General features: G+C 36.2%; 5 protein-coding genes across 6 annotated transcripts; 2 read left to right on the forward strand and 3 right to left on the reverse strand.

Moving 5' to 3' along the window:
• Nucleotides 1-2,719: 2,719 nt before the first annotated feature.
• Nucleotides 2,720-7,055, reverse strand: LOC113725030 (uncharacterized). The gene is made up of 7 exons (XM_027247993.2): nt 6,297-7,055; nt 5,619-6,193; nt 5,330-5,522; nt 4,899-4,963; nt 4,437-4,647; nt 3,553-3,901; nt 2,720-3,465 (listed from the first exon to the last, which is right to left on the reverse strand). Exons 1-7 carry the CDS (start codon nt 6,465-6,467, stop codon nt 3,458-3,460), a joined length of 1,572 nt encoding a protein of 523 aa, XP_027103794.1. The 5' UTR covers nt 6,468-7,055; the 3' UTR covers nt 2,720-3,457.
• Nucleotides 7,056-8,481: 1,426 nt separating this feature from the next.
• On the reverse strand, nt 8,482-9,208 carry LOC113725031 (uncharacterized). Its single transcript, XM_027247994.2, has 2 exons — nt 9,116-9,208; nt 8,482-8,844 (listed from the first exon to the last, which is right to left on the reverse strand). The coding sequence occupies exons 1-2, from the start codon at nt 9,206-9,208 to the stop codon at nt 8,482-8,484; spliced, it is 456 nt and encodes a 151-aa protein (XP_027103795.2).
• A 1,009-nt stretch (nt 9,209-10,217) lies between these two features.
• LOC140036062 (uncharacterized) lies at nt 10,218-10,997 on the reverse strand. Its single transcript, XM_072077342.1, has one exon. The coding sequence runs from the start codon at nt 10,863-10,865 to the stop codon at nt 10,218-10,220; it is 648 nt and encodes a 215-aa protein (XP_071933443.1). The 5' UTR covers nt 10,866-10,997.
• Nucleotides 10,998-16,765: 5,768 nt separating this feature from the next.
• LOC113725032 (heavy metal-associated isoprenylated plant protein 31) lies at nt 16,766-18,500 on the forward strand. Its single transcript, XM_027247995.2, has 3 exons — nt 16,766-17,086; nt 17,222-17,300; nt 18,051-18,500. Exons 1-3 carry the CDS (start codon nt 17,081-17,083, stop codon nt 18,380-18,382), a joined length of 417 nt encoding a protein of 138 aa, XP_027103796.1. The 5' UTR covers nt 16,766-17,080; the 3' UTR covers nt 18,383-18,500.
• A 987-nt stretch (nt 18,501-19,487) lies between these two features.
• On the forward strand, nt 19,488-20,668 carry LOC113725033 (heavy metal-associated isoprenylated plant protein 39). Of its 2 annotated transcripts, none has more exons than XM_072073407.1 (3): nt 19,488-19,669; nt 19,847-19,922; nt 20,110-20,668. In XM_072073407.1, exons 1-3 carry the CDS (start codon nt 19,661-19,663, stop codon nt 20,352-20,354), a joined length of 330 nt encoding a protein of 109 aa, XP_071929508.1. In that variant the 5' UTR covers nt 19,488-19,660; the 3' UTR covers nt 20,355-20,668. The 2 variants fall into 2 exon arrangements, with proteins under 2 accessions (XP_071929508.1, XP_027103797.1); XM_027247996.2 differs by having other exon boundaries at nt 19,490-19,669; nt 19,844-19,922.
• Nucleotides 20,669-23,864: the final 3,196 nt, after the last annotated feature.

A 23,864-nucleotide genomic window follows, 5' to 3' on the forward strand; every position in this document is an offset into this window, starting at 1 on the left:
TGAAAAGCTTACGAGTCCACATAGGCTTTGGCAACCGGTAGACAATCATAGGTGAATTACGTAGCAAGGAACATGGGACTTTCTAAAGGACTTTTTTTTTGAAGGACTTTCTAAAGGACTAAATTGCATATATGTCTATGCATTAGATTTGGTTGATAAATTAATCATCATCTAGGTAAATGCTCAATTAGGGGAACATAAAGAATCAAGAGACAATAAGACATTAAATGCCAAATTTCTTTTCTCAAAACATGAATCCGATGCCATCATTTTCTAATTTTAATAATATTTAATTTCTATGCATATGATTGTGAAAAATTCCTTCAATTTCTCTTATGATGGCCAACTTTATTGCTGAACCAAGTAACTAAAACTAATCTAAAACTAATTATTTACTGAAAGTTTATTATTCACTCTCACTATTATTAGTTAATGATAATGGGTTTTTGTTGAACCCATGAAATGTTTGGTAGTAACTAAAAAAATACACGTATACCTTTTACATTTTTTCCCTTTTTCCTACTTCTTTTTCTTCAAAATTTTCTTCACTCTTTCAATTTGTTCTAGTATTTTTTTTAATTTCATATTATACTGGTGTACATGACATTTATAAGTGTATGCAAGTAATTAAAAGGGTTATTATCACTTTACCTCCCTTAAACTATATCACTATTATCAGTTTACCCCTTAACGTGATCTTTTGGTCATTTAACCCCATAAATAATTCAACTCAACATGTCAATAAATCTTGAACAAAAATACCCTTTTATTCTATAGCATTATTAATTATTATTGTTACTTTATTTCTTTAAATTATAGTGATACAGTCGCTTTAATCCCTAACATTATTTTCTAGGCATTTTACCTCGTTGTTAATCTAACTAGTATAGTAAAAAAAATTTTAAATGCATTTACCTTTTTTTATATATAATTAAAAATAAAAAAGTTGGAATGGTTAGTCATCATTTTTTTTCACTTTAAAAGATCCCAAAACATAAAACTAAAATTTTTCAAATTTATTTTTTACACTTATTAATATTATGAAAAGAAAAAGAGATAGGAAAGAAGAAAACAGAAAATTATATTTTGCAAAGAAAAAAAATAAAGAAGATTCTAACATTATCGTATTACTTTAAAGTTGTCGGTATTAGGATTGGAATTGAGTGATAAACAAAAAAGTAAAATGATTTTAAAATAATAAAAATATTTAATTCTTTCTTATTTTTATTTTTGAAAAAAAAATGACCTCTCTCTCTCCCCCCTTTTAATCTTTTAGAAAGTCCTTCAAAAAAAAAAAAGTCCTTTAGAAAGTCCCACGTTCCTCTGCTACGTAATTCACCTATGATTGCCGGTTGCCAAAGCCTATGTGGACTCGTAAGCTTTTCACAATGGTCCCAGGCTGAGTTGTTGTGATTGTAGTGGTTCTGCCCATGGTAGGAAGAAATTCGCACTTTGCACAGTAGAAGCAACCATGTTTTGATAGACAGCAAAGTATGTACATATAGGAGCAGCACGAGCATATAGTAAATGTAAGCCCCGCGTGGATGGTACGGCCATCTCTCACCAATGATTCTTAAGGTTCCAAATTCGAGTTTTCAGTCCGTTGGATTTCTCCGTACACTTATCGCGTTCGGATTGAGTTGGGCACCGGACAGGGCCGCAAGAGATTAGTCGGGCCACGTAAGAATTAATCCGAACACTCTTGTATCGACAAAATATATATATATATATAGTAAATGTAAAGATGGCCCCCCTAACGTGCAAGCGCTTATTCTTTCCATCAATGAAATTGAACAGTTTTGCTCAAAAAATAAAATAAAAAGAGCAAAGTGAAAGTACGGCAATAAAATTTTAAAAGGTTACATTCGAATGGCCTTCCAATTCCCACTGTCTTTGTTGGAGTCCCCACAAGATAGGTCAACTAACGTTTAAAAAAAAAAAAAAAACTAACTAGTTAGATTGACCACCACCACCAAAGCATTAAAGCTTTGTGTTCGTAGAGTATGTTCAAATCTTGTCTTCTATCAATTATCACTTTAAGTGACTCTGTTTAATAAATTTAAACGAGTATATAGTACATCCGTTTGATTCGGTGGAAGTTTAGTCTCTTTCAAATTACCCTTGAGTTTCTTCAGACCATCCCCTCTTAGTATAGGATAAAATAGGTTATATAACAGTTATCATCTAAAAAAAAAAAGTTAGATTCATTTATATCTTGTAAGTTTTAAACACTATCCCAAAATTAACACAAAAAAAAAAAAAGTGAAATACGTAATGCACCTGTCTGATTCGGTGGTAGTTTAGTTCCCTTCAAATTTTTCTTGGATCTCTTCATACCTTTCTCCTTAGTATAGGATAAAATAGGTTATATAACAGTTATCATCTCAAAAAAAAAGTAAAATTCATTTCTATCTTGTAAGTTTTACACACTATCCCAAAATTAACAAAAAAAAAAGTTGAAAAAATTATATCTCATCAAAAAGAATAGGAGAATTTTTTTATCATATATTTTGCACTTTGCACAATTTCTCTTTTAATTTAAATAGACGCACTTCTTCTGTGTTGCAAAGAAAAAAATGATAAAAGAAATAAGTTTGCTCATTGTTTTCCCGTATTTGATTCAATCACTAAATAGCGTACAATTTGCTTTGGAACCTTTCATTTCATTTTTCCTCGTTTAATTATGGCAATTTTTACACTCAGACTCTATAAATCTGCATTTTCCCTCGTTGAACCTTTCACTTCACTTTGACTAAAAATAGCGTACGGGAGAACTACCAAAAGAGATACTGCAGACTTAAAATTCTGAGACCTCGACGGGACTACTACTATTCGTTTCGACCAAAAAAAAAAAAAAGACGGGACTACGACTACACAAGAATAATAGTATATGTTCCGAGTAACTATTCCTCCAGAATACTGCCACGACTATTTAAAAATAATAAAATATGTTCCAAGTAACTATAACTCCAGAACATCGCCTGCTCTTTCAGCTTCAGCTGCTGGATCTTGAACGCAATCACCTGAGAGGATGTTCCTCCATTGTTGGAAATCTCAGTTGGCAAGGTCAGCATGGAAGAATCTGCAAGTGCATGTGCTGCTGCCATTGATTTCCAAAGCCAAGTTGTGAGAATGTTGCAGGTAGGACTTGGAGTGGAGCGAGAATGTTATATTTTGCACTTGCACAAGGATCTTTTGATCTGTCTCAACCCTCAATTTGTCCAGCAACTATCCGACAGGAAGGATCCAAGATCTTGCAGGCTCACACATTTCTATCTTTTTTGTTTCTGAAAGGCAATATGTGAATAAAGAGAATAAGGACATCCATATCTCTGTCTGCACTTTATGTATGAGATCAAGAATTGGCTATCTAGCGTTCCATCGTAATTAAGATCCATCTCTGTCGAGAGCTGAATGAACAAAGAAACCTGGTTCCCTTTGTGATGCACATCTTTTGCTATAAGTCTGAAAATACACACCTTTTTCAGTGTCATGCACATTTTTTATACAAACAGGATGAAAACGAGATAATATACTCCTAAACATGCTTACTTCTTTGATCCCAGTAATGTCGTTCCCATGTCTCTACTTGCTTTATCGAGTTTCGCTTTCTGTCAATAATAGAATGTAGAGTTGCAGGGTCATAAGGAGGCGGCATGCCGCAAGGAGTTTCACTGCTAGGACCTCTAACTGTGGAATCCATCATGAACTTCTTCTCCTGACCTTGAGCAGGGCAAGCCATCGATTCAGAACAAAGTTCAATTGCTTTTGGAGGGACGCTAGGCTTGTATTTTAGAAGCTTCGCATACTCACGCAAGAGATGAAACATGTAATCATAGACAAAGTCCATTTTCAGCTCGTCTTGAACAAAATTACTTGCTGCCTTGCCAATGGCTTGCGCCTGTTATATACATCAACCAAAAATAGTATCAATATATCTGCTCAAAAGCCCTTTTTTCCCCCCCTAGCAGAGAAGTGGGATTTAAGAAGAGGGGGAGGGGCATGGGAATTAGAATCCAAGACGTCTAATTCCTGGGGCCTCAACATTAGCCAACTGACAAGCTTGTTATCATGACGTTTTTATTATATAGAGATGCAACACTGGAACAAAGCACACAAGTTTCGAAACCATTAACTTAAAATTCTTCCCATTAGGTGAAGAAAGAAATGACAGATTATTTATCCTCACTGACAGATTCAAGCAAAACTGCCAATTAGATAAAAAATTCTGAGAGTTATGTATCAAGATGTCAAATCTCCAAAGAGGTTAACCCCTGATTTCAGATGATGATAAATCTCCAAAGAGATTAACCCCTGATTGATCAATCAAAGTGCAGCAGAATCTGAAGCCAACGATTAATACTTCCCTGCCATATAAGCAATGATGAACCAAGTTGAAGTCTGAATATTGCAGATAATATGGATCAAGAAATTACCTTTTCTATTTTGCTATTTCCCCAGTCAACAGCATGCTTTATAGCTCTGCACTTGTTATCCTCCCTTATGGGCCAGTAGTGTTGCAAAGGCGTCAAACCTCTAGTGAAGAAATCATAATATTTTGGCGTCACTAGCAAAGTTACAGAATCACAGGCCAATATGTATTTCTCACTGACCGACCAAGCAGATCCTTCTATGTAGATTTTATATCTGTACAATTCAAACAATGAAGGAATGATTTCAATTCTGGATGAAGTGAGCACAAAGAAACGTACGAAGATACTAGAGATGCATATATGCGTCAAGCGCGGGCCAACTACACAAGTAATATCCAGGAAGGACGAAAGGAAGAGGCATCACAGTAGAAGACATGGAATTTGGGAAATGACAAAAAAGAGCAACAAATTTCCAGGTCAAGAAGGAGACATGAAAGCCAATTTAAACTAGTTACTCTCATATACCTGTGGATGCATTGGCTTGCCAAATCGGACTTTTTGTAACCTTGCTGCTGTTCCCGACCCCAGTCCTGTGAATGTGGAGAAATGCCAAAAAGCTTTTAATAACTAACTAGTGCTAAGTACAAACTGCCTCCAGTCTTTATTATAATGCGATCTATCTCATCACCTTAATAAAAGCGTATTTATGGCTACATAATACTCCAAGTTGTTGCCACGTATGTAAAATCGTAGTTATTATTATTATTATTATTATTATTTTTTTTTTTCACCAAAGGGTGTCCGGGCCTTGCGACCCGACTAATCCCCTGAAGCTCGGGGGAAGACGCCTAATCTGAACTCCGAACGAGGTACACCTACGACTCGAATCGTGATCGACATGCCCTAAAGAGGGGGATCGAAACCACTCGAGCTACCCGTAAAATCTTAGTTATTACCTGAGCATAAATACGAGCATTCCAATCCTGTTGGTCTGAAACGTTACACTTGAGCAAGTCCATCCTCTTTTCTGCAACTTGAGGGTTGCCCTTCCAGTAAGCATACGGCTCCCTGTCCACCCATCTGCTCCTCTCATTCCCTTCTTTGAGATCCTTAGACAGAGCCTCCCAGGGCTTTATATTGATTTCAGGCCTGAAAATAAATCGTTCCATTAAGAGGAGAAAAACAAAATTTGTTAAACAACCCCAGAATGAATAAATAAATAAAATAAATAAACGAAGTCCGTACCAACCCCAGAATGACCAATCGGGAAAAACAATGTCCAACGTGGTATCGTTAGCGCAGTAGCGGAACAGAGGGGGCGGGGCCGTGGCGTTGGGCCCAGAGTGAGAATCTTTATTGATGACGGGCCAGTCAACGCAGTCAAACATGAGGTCCAAATCAGGGACTTGGCCCGGGTACCTCCTTAGCAGCTGTAAAATCCCCCACAGAGTAAAGGTGTCTCTGGTTTGGAACGCTTTCTCATAGGTCTCCACGAACGCCGTTCCATTCAGTATTACCAGTCGGAAATTGGCCGTCCTGTTGGCCATGTTCACCATGGCTTCTGTAATCCCGGTCTCCTTCCAGGGCGACAGATCTTCGTGGATCCAACGGAAGTAGTCCGGACACGTGGGCTGCGTTGCCGCTGAGGGAGGGTCAGGATTTCGTGCTGAATACCGTGATGGATAGTAATTGGCTGGGCAGGTCAGGGTAGCATCACCAAGTGAACAATTGAGCGGGATTTCGACTTGTTTATTCCCGGGTTGATTATGTGATGTTATGGCGGAAAAAGTTGATTTCTTTAGGGAATTTATGGAGAGTGACTGCAAGTTGCGAAATTGAGAGTATGAGATACTGGTACATAACGCACGCAGCATCAAGAACACAAACTATGAGAAGTGCTGAGGAGGGAGGTCCAGTACTTACAATAACAGAAGAATCCAGCACGCGCGTAGAGAAGAAGGCCCCGATGCATAGAAGAATCAAGAGAAATATCCCTATAGTGTTCTTAGCTAGCACCTTTGGAAGCCAAATCTTCTCCCAGGAAGGCCTATGTACCCCTGATCCATTGAGCATGCTTTGCCCTTGCTCCCTCATCTTTACCTCCCTCCTTTAGTTTATGCCACCGCAACCTTTCAGCTTCCAGACCTTCTGCCAGGTTACTTTAACAACCTAGCTGCTTAGCTGAAAAGAGTTTTGTTGACCACCAAAAGGCCAATAACAATTGTGCAGCGGTTTCCTGTGTTTAGCTGGAAAAAAAGGGGAAAAGGAAAAGAAGAAAACGATAAGCAGCAGCTACACAGACACTAGCCAGAAAGAAAAAGATCTGCTGCTATAAAAGAGGATTAAGCGGGAAGGATTGCTTCGATTGAGTAATGCAATGCGCCTCCGGAACTGAGGCGTGCAATCGAATTTTGGGGATTTCTGTTGATGTCCATTACAGATTAAACAGCCTTTGTCCAAATTCTAAAAATTCATTATCTAGATAACCAACCAACTTGTTCTAGAATCATTATGGAATGTTACTACATTTTTGGAATCAGAAATTCATATCTCATGTTGAATTTGTTTAGCATCCAGAAAGTACAAAAGAATGAACGACAGCGCAGAGTCCTCTAATGTCTGTAATGGAAAATTTTCGAAATGTGTCATCTCTGAAAATATAAATGCTAATCTATGAACTCCACCTGTTTTCTACTCAACCCGGCCTCTCTAACATTTCCATCCTCTATTTTACCATGGCTAAACTGCTGCATTGCTTGCATCGTTGATGGTTAACAATAATAAATTGGTTTCCGAAATCTACTCATGCTAATTCACCCGAGTATGGCCTCTGTGCTGGAAAGCGATGGAGTTTATTAATAATAGAAACTGACTTACTGGAGATGGCCTTTGCTCCTGTTCCCCTTCCTCGCTGCTGGAATAGAGAGTCTGTTGCTAACGATCTCCCGGAAAGAGGCTGCATATGTGAACGGAAGAACTATGAATGCGTAATTGTTGCTTTAATGACCAGATGTTCATCGTGTAATGGAGTAGCATTTACCAAACATAGAAGACTTTCGTATTGACAAAATCTCCCCACCCTATTTATTATTAGTCAAGCGAGAGATGGAGTCGAGACGAAATATGTGGGACAAAGACTTTCGTATCGACCAAAGACTTTTGTATTAACCCTCCTGTTTTTGAATAAACTGTTTGGATTAGTCATTCGTGGATGTGTTTTTGAAAAATTTTACTGTAGCAGCAGTGTATATGAAAAAAAAAATTTTTTTTGAGTTATTTTAATTTGTGTATTACTATAGTGGTGTATTTAAAAAAATTATTTTTGAAAAGCACGAAAATCCAAACGAATAACAAATAAAAAGAAAAATTGTACTATCTATTTCTTCTTGTATATTTGATGATACATCATGTAGACTGGATCATATGTTTTTGTAAACCTAATAAAAAGATGTTGTAAGCTTAACATTGTAGGCTAATAGAAAGAATAGAACAAGGAAATGAATTCTTTTTTTTTTTATTTCATTGGACCCCTCTTGGTGGGTTCAATTATGTGGAAATGAGAGACTTCAAAGCCTTCCACCTAAAGGGGATAACGTGTACAATTAATTATTAAGGAATGAAATCTAAGTCTAATGAGTGTGTCAATAAGGCATTGGAAGAGATCAATGCACTAATGAATGTAGAAGGATATGAATTGATCGAATGCAACTTAAAGGGATGCATAAACATCCACGTTTCATTGATTTCATAACATTTGTCTAATTCTTTTTTCTTTTTATTTTAGAGATACTTTGTTTTATACAAAGTAAAATGATTTACACGATGAAGACTTTGTCTAATTCCTTATAGAATCACTTTTTCTATGTCGAAAGGAAGAAGGAAAAAGAAGAAGAAGAAGAAGAAGCTGCTTGCTCATTCTTTTTCAATATTTGATCTAATTGGGGTACAATTTACCGTAGAAACCTTCAGTTTTGGTTTCCTTCCTTTGATTTAAGGCGAATTTTTAACACCGTGACAGTACAAATGTACATTTATTTTTCGCTGTGCTCTCTATTTGCTTATAATAAACAATAAATTGGACTCAGAAAACACGGTAATCCATCCATACCTAAGGATGCTTCCTTTCACCATCCCCGTGTTGTTTTTCCCATTCTTCTACTAGCTGTATTGAGTTCTGTTTTTCCTCTAGAATAGAATGAAGAGCTGCAGGATCATACGGAGGAGGCATGATGCATGGAGCCTCACTGCTGGGACCTCCAACCATCGACTCCATCATAAACTTCTTCTCTAATGCCTGTGCGGGGCAAGCCATCGACTCCGAGCAAAGTTCAATCGCTTTTGGAGGAATGCTTGGCTTATATTTCAGAAGCTTAGCGTACTGGCTTAGGAGATGAAACATGTAATCATAAACATAATCCATTTTCAGTTCCTCTTGAACGAAACTACTCCCTGCCTTGCCTATTTCCTCTGCCTGTGATATCAATCAAGTGAAAACGAATTCTTTTTTTAGGCGTAACTACAAATAGAATTAACTGTGTCTCGTCGAGGTTTGGTTGGCAGAACAAGAACATGCATGCATTGAAGATTTGGAATGCAGCTATGAGATGCAGGAGACAACTTTCAAAGCCATGAATGCAAACATTCGACCGTCTTTCTTTCTAATAGTGAACAGTACATCTTTAAAACTAAGCTTCCATCAAATACTGGGTTGAATTTAGCTGTCAAGTTGACGAATGAATCACCTGTTTTTCATTGTTATTGCCCCATTCAACAGCATACTTTATGGATCTGCACTTGTCATCGGCTCTTATAGGCCAGTAGTGCTGCAGGGGCATCAAACCTCTCGAGAAGAACTCGTGGTATTGTGGCTTCACTAGTAAGGTTACAGAATCGCAGGCCAAAATGTTTTTCTGACTGACCGACCATGCGGATCCTTCGATATAGATTTTATACCTGTATGGTTCATACGGATTTTCAATGAAGTTGGCACAAAGAAGCATATAGCATCATCAAGGCACATAGGAAGAGGAAAGAGAGGAGCAACAATTGAATAAATTGCCTAGAAAGAGAGCAGAGTATGATAGAACCATGCCTGTGGACGCATTGGTCTGCCAAGACAGATTCTTTGTAACCTTGTTCTTGTTCTTTATTCCAGTCCTGCGAAAGTGATCATGGAAATCTACAATGTGTTAATTTAACGTAGTCACCGGTTTCCACCATAATCAATCACTAAAACAAGTTTTTGAAACGTTGGCCAGCGATTAGAGGAGTAAACAACACCGAAAGAATACTCGTACAGGGAACTCAACTAAGTCCAGCATTTCACAGCTCCAATTTCCGTCAAATAGGGTACGTGGTTTGTAAAATAACGTATAAATCATGCATGCCGATTATTGACTGTAGTGCCTACCGAATTCACTTGGTCATACGTTTCATGAATAACATATAACCCAGACCAGGTAGGAGCTTATAAAGGCTACTATTACTTTGATCATGCTTCTGGTTAATAATCATAATATTCCAAATCAAGTGAGAGTTTATTATGAAGTCTGTTACCTGAACGTAAAGACGAGCGTTCCAGTCCTCTTTGTCAGAAACATTGCATTTGAGCAAATCCACCCTGCCTTCCGCAACATGAGGGTTGCCCTTCCAATAAGCGTATGGCTTCCTATCCTTCCATTTACTCCTCTCGTTCCCATCTTTCATTTCCTTCAACAAAGGCGCCCACGGCCTTGTATCGATTTCTGCCCTGAAATATGTTGTCCAAAACGAAAGAATTTCTTTTAGGAGAGAGAGAGAGCTAAATCCTTTGCATAAATTTAAGTTGCAAGTCTACTTCAACTTCTAAACTCGGATTAGACATTTGTACCATCCCCAGAACGACCAATCCGGGAAAACGATGTCCAAGGTGGCATCATCCTTGCAATAGCGGAACACTGGCGGCGGGGGCGGGGCATCGGGGCCACGGTGGAATTCCTTCCTCACAACTGGGGAGTCATCGCAGTCAAACATTAGATCCAAATCAGGGATTTTACCAGGATACCTCCGCAACAACTGTAATATTCCCCACTGACTGAATACATCCCTAGTCTGAAACGATCTGTCAAAAGTCTCCAAATAGGCCGTCCCGTTAACTACAACAACTCGGAAATTGGCTGTCCTCCCAGCCATCCTCACCATTTCTTCTGTAACCCCTGTCTCTCTCCATGGCGATAGATCTTCGTGGATCCAACGAAAGTAATCTGGACACATAGACTGCGGTGTTGATGATGAAGGGTCAGGGTTCTGTAACATAAACTTGGATGGGTAGTAACTGCCTAGGCAGATCCGAGTTTCGTCACCAAGTGAACAATTCAGCTGGAATTCTAGTTTATTAGACCGGTTCAGGGGTTCTTCCGGTGTCTTAGATGTTTTGGAGGAAAATGTTGATCCTTGTCGGGAACTTCCGGGAATCAGCTGCAGATTGAGCAAGAAATACAAGTAGGGAGCCATGATTAGATTAAATTGCTGAATATGGAGATTAGTATTCGATTTCAATTGTCCGAGTACATGAGCAATCAACTAGAATTACTGTTGATTTCCTTCCAAACCCAAAAGACGGCCTCGTCCCTCGGTTCAGCGCTGATCAAGACGCAACTTTGGCATGTTACAATTAGACGCAACTTTGATGTCTTTATGAAGCCAAAATCGGCTCCAGGACCAACTTTCCTGTGATTGATTTATCTTGCATGTTAAACCTCACGTCAATTGCTTTTTTTTTTTTTTTAAATTATAATAATTCGCCTGATGTGATCTGAATTCTGTAGTTGATGGACTGAAATGTAAATATTCGTGGGATGCGAGCTAACAACAAAGTGGTACGCTATTAACGAGTCTACCTGCGTTTTAGCTCACTTATTGAGATGAGTCTCGGATTTAGAATAAGCAATCGCTTCGATAAAACATGCATACAAGGTTTGAGCACTTACATTTGAAGATGAATCAAGCAAATGCGTAGTCAAGAAGGCGCCTATGCAGAGAAGGACCAAGAAAAGTATGGCTACAGAAGATCTCCCCATATTGTTCTTGCCTAAGCCTGGCTCCCTCATTTTTATTCTGTCCTCCTTATATGTCTGCAATATGGATCCGATCAATTTGCACTCGGTAAAACTACTCACTGGGATACAAAAAATAAGAAATATTGAGAGTTTGTTTGAATCACATGTCGCAGAACTCAAAGAGTGTTTCCTGGAGAACTTGTTTCCAATTTAGCGCAGAAAGTAAGAAGATGGAGCCAAACACAGCAGCATGAGCACTAATTCAACGAGAGATTAACACTCAAAAAATTGGAAGAAAATCGTAGATGAATTTGCCGTAACCAATATGGCATGGGACAGGGACCAGAGAGGTTTTAGTGCTCTAGAGGTGCGGACTTCAATTAGCACGCATAGATGGCTGGAAAAAGCAATTAAGGACGTTGAAAGTAGATAATTAAACTTCATGAATCAGAAGTTTGAACTCCTCCACTTAATTAATACTTCTATAGTATTATGTATTTCCGGAATTGTGCATATTTCTAGCTCCATTGGATATCTCTAGCTCACCAAGGTGCAAGCATTTCATACGATTTCATGCTTAGGAGGAGCAAGAGTATCGTGTTGTAACTTTATACTATCTATAAAATCTCTGTAAAAAGCTTTAGAAATGTGAACCAATTCCGTTCGGAGAAATATTAACAATCAGTAGTAGATTCTGTTTGGATTTACGATGTTGGAAATAAAAATAAACTTAGGTCAGTACTCTGTTTGGAACCAAAATTGTTATCGGGTTCTGGAGATTGGAAAGTGAAATTAAATTCACTGCAAATCTTGAAATGCCATTATATTGCAATACTTGCCTAATGCTGCCTTTGAGGAGGGATGGGGCTGTTGTTCATTTTTAGGCACGTGCAGATACGGGTTAATTATTCGCGGCCGAGGGTTTATTACGATTACAAACTCCGAAGAAGGTGAACAGCCAGACTATATGTGCCTGTTTGACAAATAAGTTTTTGATCAAATTTGTCTGATAAAGTTTTTTTAATAACTTTAGCTACAGTAACTTTTCAAAATTTTTAAACTTTACATTTCAAAATATTAAAAAATATACACACTTCGAGAATTTTTCTTACAACTTATACAGTAAAGTTTTAAACAAACACAAAAAAAAAAAAAAAAAAAAAAACTCATTTGCCAAAGTGGAGCCTATATGCTACATCCATAGGTGATAGGAGCAACTATCAATCCTTAACGGGCAGCATTTAGATGTAGTAATAGTACCATTTTACCAAACGTAGCTTAATTGCTACTAGCATTTAGATGTCATATCAATTTACCCAACATGGCATGAGAGGAAGACTATTGAATTGCCAAAATCTCCACACTCATTAATTAGGCATGTGATATGGCATCAAATGAAAGTATAATTTTTCAAAAAAAAAAAATTAAATAAAAGTAGAATTTTGAATAGGATTGTCCTAAAGGGTACTAGTTTAGCACATACAAATTAGTCACAATTTTCTTGTTTGATCTTTTAGAGAAAAGGTAAGCTGCATTATTTACTTTACGGGGTGTTGGTTCCCCATGATATCTAACACAAATCATGGATATTAAGATAGTGCATGCGGAATTTACCAAAAGAAAAAGCGACCGGCCAAAACAAATACTGCCTTAGCGAAGTTCCCCAGCTTTACTATGGAAGAGGTGCTCTCTAGTTTCTAGTTTCTACAAGAAAGTGTTGCAAGGTGATCGTGGGTCGAAATCTGTGGATGATGCTAGGGTTTCGAACACTTGGGATCCTCGGTGACATATTTGCAATGTCAATTCAATGCCACCTATAGCATAGCGTCAAATGTCTTATTATTATTTACACTTTAATTTTCTAATAAAGCAAATTGATTTGGTTTAACACAAATTTTCTTAACCCGGATTCTCGGTAACATATTTGCAATGCCAATTCAATGCCACCTATAGCATAGCGCCAAGTGTTTTATTATTATTTACACTTTAATTTTCTAATAAAGTAAATTGATTTGATTTAACACAAATTTTCTTAACCCTCTGAACCTTTGAACCAAAATTAACCACCGGTCTAATTCATCTACCAATACTTTCATCATTGATTGCCTTCAAACCCTTCAAACTCTCCAATTCACTCCGATGAGGTCCACACTTCACTGCCGATTCCTTCTTCCTCAAATGAGGTCCTTTTGATTGGCTCATCTTCGCTGCTGATTGGCTCACCGTCAAAGGCACCTGCGGCTACGGAGGCTACAGCGTCGGCACCACCACCACCGCCAGAGGTGCAGCAACCTGCGCTGTCTCAGACCCCACAAAAAACCCAGAAGGAAAAGGTTGCCATGGCTGAGAAAGACGTGGAAATGATGAGACTGAAGCTAGACAAAGCTCTCTCCGGCAGCATGGACCGCCGCTCTGGTTTTGATCTCGTGGATCAAATGCCTTTTCTTTACGTTCGTGTCACCAAGGTGAAGCTTACTAATCCACCAGCAAATTCTTCAGCATTTGTAAAACTCGTGATTGGAACCCACGCGATCAAAACAAAATCCCAGGCCTGTAACGACATGGGGTGGGATCAGGTTTTTGCATTCGATAAAGAAGGCTTGAATTCGGCCTCTTTAGAAATCTCGGTTTGGACTGAAAAAAATGTTGCAGCAGCGGAGAACGAGAAGAGCAACATTGAAGAAAGCTGCCGCGGAACGGTGTCGTTTAATTGTAACCAATCGTTACAATTAAATTTGTCTTGCTTGTCTGGATGAATTCTTTGAACTGGTTTCTCGGGGGAAGCTAGAATATCATGCTTCTTTTTTTTTCTTTGACTTTGTTCAAAGCAATCAACGATGAAAAGGTTTGGACTTTGGGGGCAACGCGCGCACCACATGGGATCCTCGGTGACATGTTTTTCTATGCCAATTCAATGTCACCTATAGTATTGCGTCAAGTGTCCTGTTATTATTTACACTTGTGTTAAACCAAATCAAATTATTAGAAAATTAAAGTGTAAATAATAACAGGACACTTGGCACAATATTATAGGTGACATTGAATTGGCATAGAAAATATGTCACCGAGAATCCCAAGTGGTGCGGCAGGATTATCTTTTTTTTTTTTTTTTCAGTGGTTGCCGTACAAAAGAAACCCAAGTGAAATTGAATCGGTTGGTTAAATTTTGATTCAAAAGTTTAGAGGGTTAAGAAAATTTTGTTAAACCAAACTAATTTGAATTATTAAAAAATAAAGTACAAATAATAACAGGACACTTGACGTAATGATATAGATGACATTGAATTGGCATTGCAAATATGTCATCGACCATTCCAAATGGGTTTCGAACTTGTCCAAACGTCCTTGTTGAGTTTGTCCTCTTTCTTTCTCGGAAACAGCCTCCCATGCAATTGTTAGCCATGCTCGATAGCTTTTGGTTAATTTTCTGTTGAAGTTTCCACTCAACGACAGTTTGAAATATGCTTGTAACGGCAGGATAATTTCTGCTGTGACAGCCTCCCAACAATCATCACATTTGCCATCATGATGCTCCCAAATAAGCCCAACACCACATAATAATGAAGGGACAAATGAAAACGAAGCACAGAAGAAGAAAGCAATGAGACCTCCAAGATTTTGAATTTTTCAGCACCTATTATATGAGTATATAGAAAACCAAGACTCGTCTTACTAAAATTTCATGAGATGAAAATTTTTAAAGAAGTAACAATAATACCAATGTTCTTGTACACAATTTTCTCCCCATTTTTTGTTATGGAAAGGTTAGGTAGGTATACGCCTCAAAATTCTGCCGCTTCCTTTTAAATACACTTTCGATTCTTAGCCTCAATATGGAGCCATCTTATCAAGTTTCCCTCTTCAAATCACGACACTTGTAATGAATCGTACTATAAAAATTAATCTAAGTGATATCATGTAACACGTGTTAGAATTTGAAAAGTGAGACTGGACAAGAAAATAGGGATGGCAATGGGGCGGGTACCCGCCCCGCTGGGGGCTAATGGGGCGGGAGCGGGGGGAATTTTTTCCCCCACCTAAAAACGGGGCGGGGGCGGGGGAGTGTACCCCCGCCCTACCCACGCACCGTCACCCGTTTAAAAAAAATAAATATATAAAATATATATAGGTATATAATTATATATATAATATATAATTTAATTAGTTATAAATTTATGATAATGATATTATTAGTTATATGTATTATATGATGTCATAGTATATATAATATAATTGATATTATTAATTATACTAATAATTATATATGTGTATTAATACAAATTATTAATTGATTATACTAAGTTTACTAATACATTTATACTAAATCCCTAATTATACTTAATACAATAACATTTTTTTCTTAAAAAAAGCACAAGCACAATAATGAATTAGTGATTGTATTTGTACCAAAAGTAAAAACTTGACTACTTTAGTTATATTTATTTCATCATGTTGGATTGTATTCAAATAATTTTTGTTTGATTGTTTTTATAAGTTTCAATTGTAAAATTATAATGAATAATAATTTGATGATGTGTTGATATTTTAGTATTTGATTATTTGCTAAAATTTAACCATAATAAAATTATATAACAAATTTTTATTAGTCTCACGGGAACACTCGTGAGAGAAGTGGGGCGGGGACGGGGTGTGGGGAGTGGGGGACGGGGGATGGGGCGGGGGCGAGGGGGAGTTTGTAGGCAGCATCCCCCGCCCGGTTGCCATCCCTACAAGGAAGTTCCATAATAGGACTAAGGATCCGAAGTATTTTATTTCTACGCTCTTCTTATTTCTATTCTTATCTATTTAGAGGAGGACTCGACTGGAGGACATAGCTATTAATCTGTTGTGTTGCTTTTTCTTTATATATATATATATTATTTCGTCCCATTAATTGTGGAGTCAAAATATTCATGATATAGACTTTGTATTTATGTCATATTCTAAAATTTTGCAGCCTTCAGCAGTACGAGTGCATCATAAGGTGTTGAATGGTGATTCTGAACTGCTGATGCCATCACTCGGCTACAATCAGCCCATTATCCATGATGAAGCCTCCCTCATTAGTGCATCGATCATGATGAAGCCTCCCTCATTATATACGCGATAGTGCTACAAATGAGTGTGCATGCAATGCAATGCAAAAAAAAAAAAAAAAAAAAAGGGTAGTCGTAAATCATGTGTTGGGACCGGGCAGGGGAAGAAAATTACGAGTCAAGAGTTGTCAGGCGATGTCAGAGGATACCTGCGTTCTTGGGACCCTTTTTCTTCGAGTATAGATGATGTTGTAAGACTGTTGGGTTCATCAGTTGTTCAAATAAACAGAGTGCAGAGACCAAAAGGAAAAAAAAAAGGCAATATTTTGCTTCGAGGTGGGGGATAAAGCCATCAAGTGATCACGCCATCCCAGTCCACGCGTGAACAACCCCGCTTGGTTTTTGGGATTTCAAAGCCCAATGCTTCTTCTCCGCCCTTCCAACAAATTGACCTTCATAAATATATATATCTGTGGCCTGCAGGTAAAACCAAATAGAAACAGATATTACCATAACGATAGGGCTCTCTTTTTCATATCAAAAGGAAAACAGAGGTCTCTCAGTCTCGAGTCCTCACAACGCTGCTAAGCAGCAGTCGCGTAGTGGTAGTATTTATCGATACCAAGAATCGAAGATGTCTGTAAGTACTACTCTCTCTGTCTTTCTCGTTCTCTTCTCAGTCTTCCTAATTATAAATGCATGATGGAGGGTTGAAATGGAGTGAGATTTTGAAGGGGAAAAAAATGTGGGTGCCTTTTTTTTCTTTTAATTGCAGATGGTGGAGGTTAGAGTCCCTAACTTGGATTGCGAGGGTTGTGCAGCAAAGACACGCAAAGCTATCTTCAAGCTCAAAGGTTAGTCGATCATGGTAACGCTCCTGTGTTCCCTTGTTGTCATCCCTCTTAACACATCGCTGGCTCGTCGCTTCTTCCATCTGCTCAGGCACTGATCAGTGCACATTGGTTTTCCACCTCGTAGTCCTCAAAAGATCAAGTGAACTTGATCTTGCTGCCAACGTACAAGGTTTCAAATGTGTTTATGAATAATTACTAGTTACTCGTACATATGCACTTTGAGCAATATTCATTCATTCATGGATAAAATAAAACAGTCTACCTACGCTGGGATCCCGGGTACCAATCAATTTTCTCTGTTGTCTGCACCTGTTGCATTTATGGGGCTTCTGTTTTCTGAAGCTACTGGGTTTGTTTTCTTGTCTTTTGTTTGTCCGCAAAACATTCTAGCGTCTCCCTTGGGCCTGGTCTGGACGAGATTATTTGCCATAAAAACTTGCGTAGGAGTCTTATAGTGCAAAGTTTCCTTTGATGAAATTTGGAGCGAATTAAAACCCAAGAGAGGGATCGTTGATCTACGTTCAAATAAAGTTTTAAAACTCTTTTGATTCGCAGTGCCCTTATTCATTTACCTAATAAAAAGTTCATAGTACGTAGCGGCCGGAAGACGGGATATGTGTTATTGCTTCATTACGTTCTGTAGTATTGTAAAAATGTTTTAGACTGGGCCCGTATTTGTTCAATGTGGTGATGTTAATTGAGGTGTATATGATCAGGGCTCATGAGTACTTTTTGGCAAATAAAATTCAGGAGTGGAAGAGGTAGATGTGGAAATGGAGACGCAGAAAATCACGGTACGAGGGTTCGGATTGGAGGAGAAGAGGGTGCTGAAAGCTATTAGGAGAGCTGGAAAAGCAGCAGAGCCTTGGCCATATCCAGCAGGGTACTCGTATTTCGCTTCGTTTTATAAGTACCCTTCGCACGTAGTCAACCATTACTACGACACCACCAAAAATGTAGCCGCTCCCAGTGTATATAGCTTTTTCCACACTCCGGCGGTTTACTCGGTCGCAGTTGCCTCTGACGAGGCTGTCGCCTCTCTTTTTAGCGATGAAAATCCCCATGCTTGTGCGATCATGTGATACTGCTGCCGCTCCTTCAAGCTGCTTCTCTTCTTTTTCTGTTTCTTTTTTCCACCCCCTGCCCTGCTTGTCTTTCAAATCCTTTGCTCTTAAAATTGAAGTAAATTTTTTTTTTGTTTTTTGTTTTTTACTGGGTGGCTTGCCAGATAACTAGCTGCTTTGGTCCCTGTTCATAGTTGACCAACTCAGTGGCTTGATTTGACGATGGTACTTTGAGGGAAAGTTTTGTCCCTTCTAAAATTGCTGCTTTGCAAGAAAAGAATCTTGAAAAGGAGAATAACCAGACAAAAGAGTGGCCTGCCCAAATTGCTTTTCAACTTTAGTTTCAGCCCATTGAAATTCATTATTGCTATTGGACTCCAAAAAACAATAATAATAATAATAATAAATTACTTGATGCGCAGCTCTGAAAAATACCTCCACAAGTACAAAAGAAAATTCACATGCGGAGTCCAAAATAACTTGACCCGTTAACCGTTATTCAGAAGTCCAACGCTCCGTGATAATACGAAGTAATATATTATATTGAAAGAAGTACAGCCGCCCAGCGCAAAAACAAGTGGTCAAAAATAGGGGCTATGTTTATTACATTTCCAATATTTTGGTAAGCACCAAAATGCATATCATTATAAAATTGTGAAGAACTGAAAACATATTAACCACGTACTTGTCATAAAGTTATTTCTGGTGAGTGAGGAGGAAAAAAAAAAAGTTGAAATGAGCATGCAATCACGTAGATATGCCTTTCTTTTCAAAGAACGATTGTATGCTCTTGACCCTTCCGGTGCATCTATTTTGTGAAAAAAAAAAAGTCGTTTAACCAAAAAAAAAAAAAAAATTTTGTAGCGAGTGACATAGCCGTCAAGGAAAAAATATTGCTTGCATTATTAACATATTTTTAAATTATTTTTTTATTTTATATATATTATATTAAAAAAATATTATAATATTTTTTATAAAATTATCTCGAATAATTTATTATCCAATCCAAACACACTGAAGGAGATTCTGACATTAAATTAGTATTACTTTTTGAATGCTATTTGAGATAACTAATATCCGTCTGGACAATCCGTGCAATTCTTCCAAAATGGACACTTTTAGGAGCGAGCTGCGAGCCCATGACAGGACAGCAACGGGCTCGCTAAGTCGGTCGCTCCCTTCAAAACTCACCAAAAATTTCACCTTTCCTCTTTCTTTTTGTTTCGCTCATTTTCCAAAATTCCGTTACTTCCTCTTGCCTCTTCAGAGTCCAACCTCCATCCCTCCACAGTGCCAATGGCTCAGGTAGTCTTTAATGCTTCAATTTCAGGGATCTCGCTGTCTCTCTCTCTCACACACACACACACACAGAGTACGGACAGGAAAACCAGTTAAGAAGATAAGGGAGGGATGGTTTGCCCGAATCAAATTTTACTTTGAGCTCTAATCTATCTTCTTTACTTGGATCCTAATCAACAGAAGGTGGTCGTGAGGGTCATGACCATGCATGATGATAAGACAAAGCAGAAGGCCATTGAAGCTGCAGCGGATATCCATGGTATGAGCATTAGAATCAAGCTCTTTTTTCTCCTTTTCTTTTATTGTTTAGGATTGAACTTCATGAGCGCATGGTATGGTTTTTTGCTTATTTGCTCCCCCTCAATTTCAGTTTACAAAGGCATAAGAAATTTTTGTACAGTACTTGAATCTAATAGTAATACAAGTATTTGTTGATAACACACCAGGAGTTGATTCTATCGCGGCCGATCTTAAAGACCAAAAGCTAATCGTGATAGGACAGATGGATGCAGTTGCAGTAGTGAAGAAATTGAAGAAGCTGGGAAAGGTAGACCTAATATCAGTTGGGCCTGCCAAGGAAGAGAAAAAGGAGGAAAAGAAAGAGGAGAAGAAAGAAGAAAAGAAGGAAGAGCCTCCCAAAGAGGAAAAGAAAGAACCGAAGAAAGAGGCGAAAAAGGAAGAAAGTAAATAACTCGAGCCCGGTTGTTCTAATTCCTGTATGTGCGATTATTCTCTAGGCTCTGATGAGAATGATTAGCACGCTAATGGAGTAAGCCTGCCTTCAAATTTTCAGTCAATAACATAAACAGATTAATATCAGAAGAGGTAGGCCTGGCTTTCTGGAAAAGTTAATCAAACCTGTCGAAAGTAGATACATCATACACGCCTCTGTCTAGTGTCTAGCCGTTCAATTAGGCGGGCGGCGTATAGCCACTGCCTATTTCCACCTGGATTGTGTAGACTGTAGATTTCCCAATAAACGGAGTAGGCTACTCTTGCTGGAAAGTTTTGGTTTCAACTTGGCCTAGTGGCAATACTTTTTATCATTCCGAATCAGACCTTCGTGGTCCAACTTTTAAGCAAATCTTGTTTATTTGCCTGGCTTGTCCTTCATTTTCCCATGGGTCCGTTTGGATTAGCTATTTTTGGGGTTGTTTTTACAAAACAGCACTGTAACATTTTGTTTTTCAAATACAAGTCCGTTTGGATTAGTTGTTTTTGGGGTTGTTTTTCAAAAATTATATAAAAAACTTTTACTGTAGATGTTTTATGGATTATTTTTAGATGTATTTTTAAAACATATTTTAGTGTATTATATTTATTTATTATATATTATATTTATAAATAAATATATAAATGTATTATAAGTGTATTATATTATATATAATACATAACATAAATATATTTATAAATGTATAAATGTATATTATTATAAATGTGTATAAATTATAAATGAATATTATATAAATGTATATTATAATTTATAATTTATAAATTTATATTTTATATATAAATAAATAAGTGTATTATATTTATTTATTATATATTATATTTATAAATAAATATATAAATGTATTATAAGTGTATTATATTATATATAATACATAATATAAACATATTTATAAATGTATAAATGTATATTATTATAAATGTGTATAAATTATAAATGAATATTATATAAATGTATAAATTAATATATTATAAATATATATTAATACTATGCATAAATGTATTAATGTAATAAATATAAATGTATAAATTTATTAATATTATGTATAAATTTATAATTAATATTATGTATATTAATATAAATGTATAAATGTATTATATTATATATAATACATAATATAAGTGTATATTATAAATATACATAAATATATATATTATGTTTAAATGTACATTTTTATAAATGTTCAATATATATAATATATATTATGTATATATTAAATATATGTAATATATAACATTTATATAAATGTATAATAACACATTTATAATTTATATAATTTATATAATATATAATATTTATATAAATATATAAAAATATATTTTATATAAAATAAAATATTTATAATATGTATAAATAAATATATTTAAATTAATATAATATATATACATCCTATACATAATTGAAATATATAAATTGAAATAAACATATTAAATATGTATTTGGAGTTGTTTTTGATATATTGTTTGGATATGGTGTTTTTTGAGTTGTTTTTGAAATACACATTTACTGTAACATTTGGATTGTGAAAAACAGTTTTTCAAAAATAAGCCAAAAAACAAGAATCCAAACGGACCCCATGATTGCTTTACGTACGTTTGTTTGTTGTATTAATGTAAACAAGTTTTTTAAATATGATATTAATACACAAATAAAAATATTTCATTCATATAATATATTAAATATTTTTAAAAAAATTATAATAAAATTTTTCATATACATTATTACACAGTAAAATATTTTAAAAATATTTTTAAAAATAGCTAATCTTTTTCCATGCAATTGCTCGTGTGACGATTTGTAAGATAAAATGCCATGCTCCAGAAGAAAAGATAAAATTACATAAAAAACTTGTCATTGCACACCTTTAGGGCTGCAAATGAATCGAGTCGCTCGCGAGCGGAGCGGCTCAAATCAAGCTCGAGTCGAAATCGAGTTCAAAATATTAAATTCGTTGCTCGCGAGCTCGAGTATATATATATATAATATTTTTTATTTTTTTATTTTAAGTATATATATATTTTTTATTTTAAGTATATATATTTCTTATTTTAATAGTAAAATTACAAATATATCATTAATATTTTATTATTTATCAAGAAAAAAAATAATTTTATTTATTTTTTAAAAAATAAAAAATTATTTTTTATTTTTTTCGAGCTCGAGCTTTAAATTGCCCGCTCGTCGAGCTCGAGTTCGAATTTGGTAAAATTTAGTCGAGACTCGACTTGATTAGTCCAAACTCGACTCGTTTGCAACCCTACACACCTTTAAGGAATCCTGAAGAAAATGTACACAACCACCAATTTGTACGAGTACATGTAAGTTGAAAATGTGAAAAACTGTTTTTGTTTTTGACATCTACATTAACAAATTTTAAAAATAACTTAAAAAACACATATCTATCCCAAATATAACTTACAAAGAATATAATAAATTAAAAAATGTATTCTATTACATTTTTTTTGCTTTCACCCACTATCACCGCCAATCACGCATCACCATCCATGCTACCACACATTTCTTCTTCCATTGTCGCCACCACCTCTTCTCGTCCTTTCTATACCCTCTATTTTCTCGTCTTTCCTTTTCCCTGTTTCTCCTATTCCCTTCTTCCTCCTTCTCCGCTATCTTCCTTCTTTCCCTTTGCACTTTTGGTTTGCAATCACATGGTCGTGACTAGATTTGGTCCCAAATCTTTTGGTTGTGGCCACAAGCCACCGTAGCTTTTGGCTGCGACCTTTTGGTCACAATTAGAGGGGAGAAAGAAGGGGTGATTAACGGATGAGAGGAAAATGAATGAAGGGTGACTGGCGGCAGTGATAGTAGAGGAGGGAGGATGGGGGATGATAAGTGATGGTGAGGTGTGAAATTTTTTAAATTTTTAAATAAATCTAAATAAAAAATTTAAATATTGGAAACACCTCAATAAACAACTACAATAAAAGTTTGGGTAAAAAATAAAAAAATCTCTTGCAGTAAATCTAATATACAAAAAAGTTCTGCATGATTTCAAAACATACAAAATGATACATCATATTTTGAACTAAATTGTAAAGATGATGGAATCATTAAAATTAACGAAAATAACTTATTAAAAATCTAAAAACAAATTTTTTATACCTAATTTTAAATAAATATATATGTTCTACCTCCTAACCTCCAATTCTCTTTCTTTAGAGAACGAAACAAATGATTTTGTTGAGTTGCCTTTTGCTTAGTTATATTAGGACATTTTTGTTATTTCATCTGTTCTCGTTAATTGTAACGGATTTCGTCACCTTTATAATTTAGTTCAAAATATGAGGTGTCATGTTGTGCATTTTGAAATCACGAAAGACTTTCTGTAGATTAAGTTTATCAAAGAAGGTTTTTTTTTTTTTTTGCTTTTTACCCTAAAAGTTTTTCATGTATAATACAACAATAAAATTTTTCAAAAAATATCCCAAAAATATTTAATTCATACAGACCCTA

Source organism: Coffea arabica, chromosome 2c, assembly GCF_036785885.1.
Source record: "Coffea arabica cultivar ET-39 chromosome 2c, Coffea Arabica ET-39 HiFi, whole genome shotgun sequence".
NCBI lineage: Eukaryota > Viridiplantae > Streptophyta > Magnoliopsida > Gentianales > Rubiaceae > Coffea > Coffea arabica.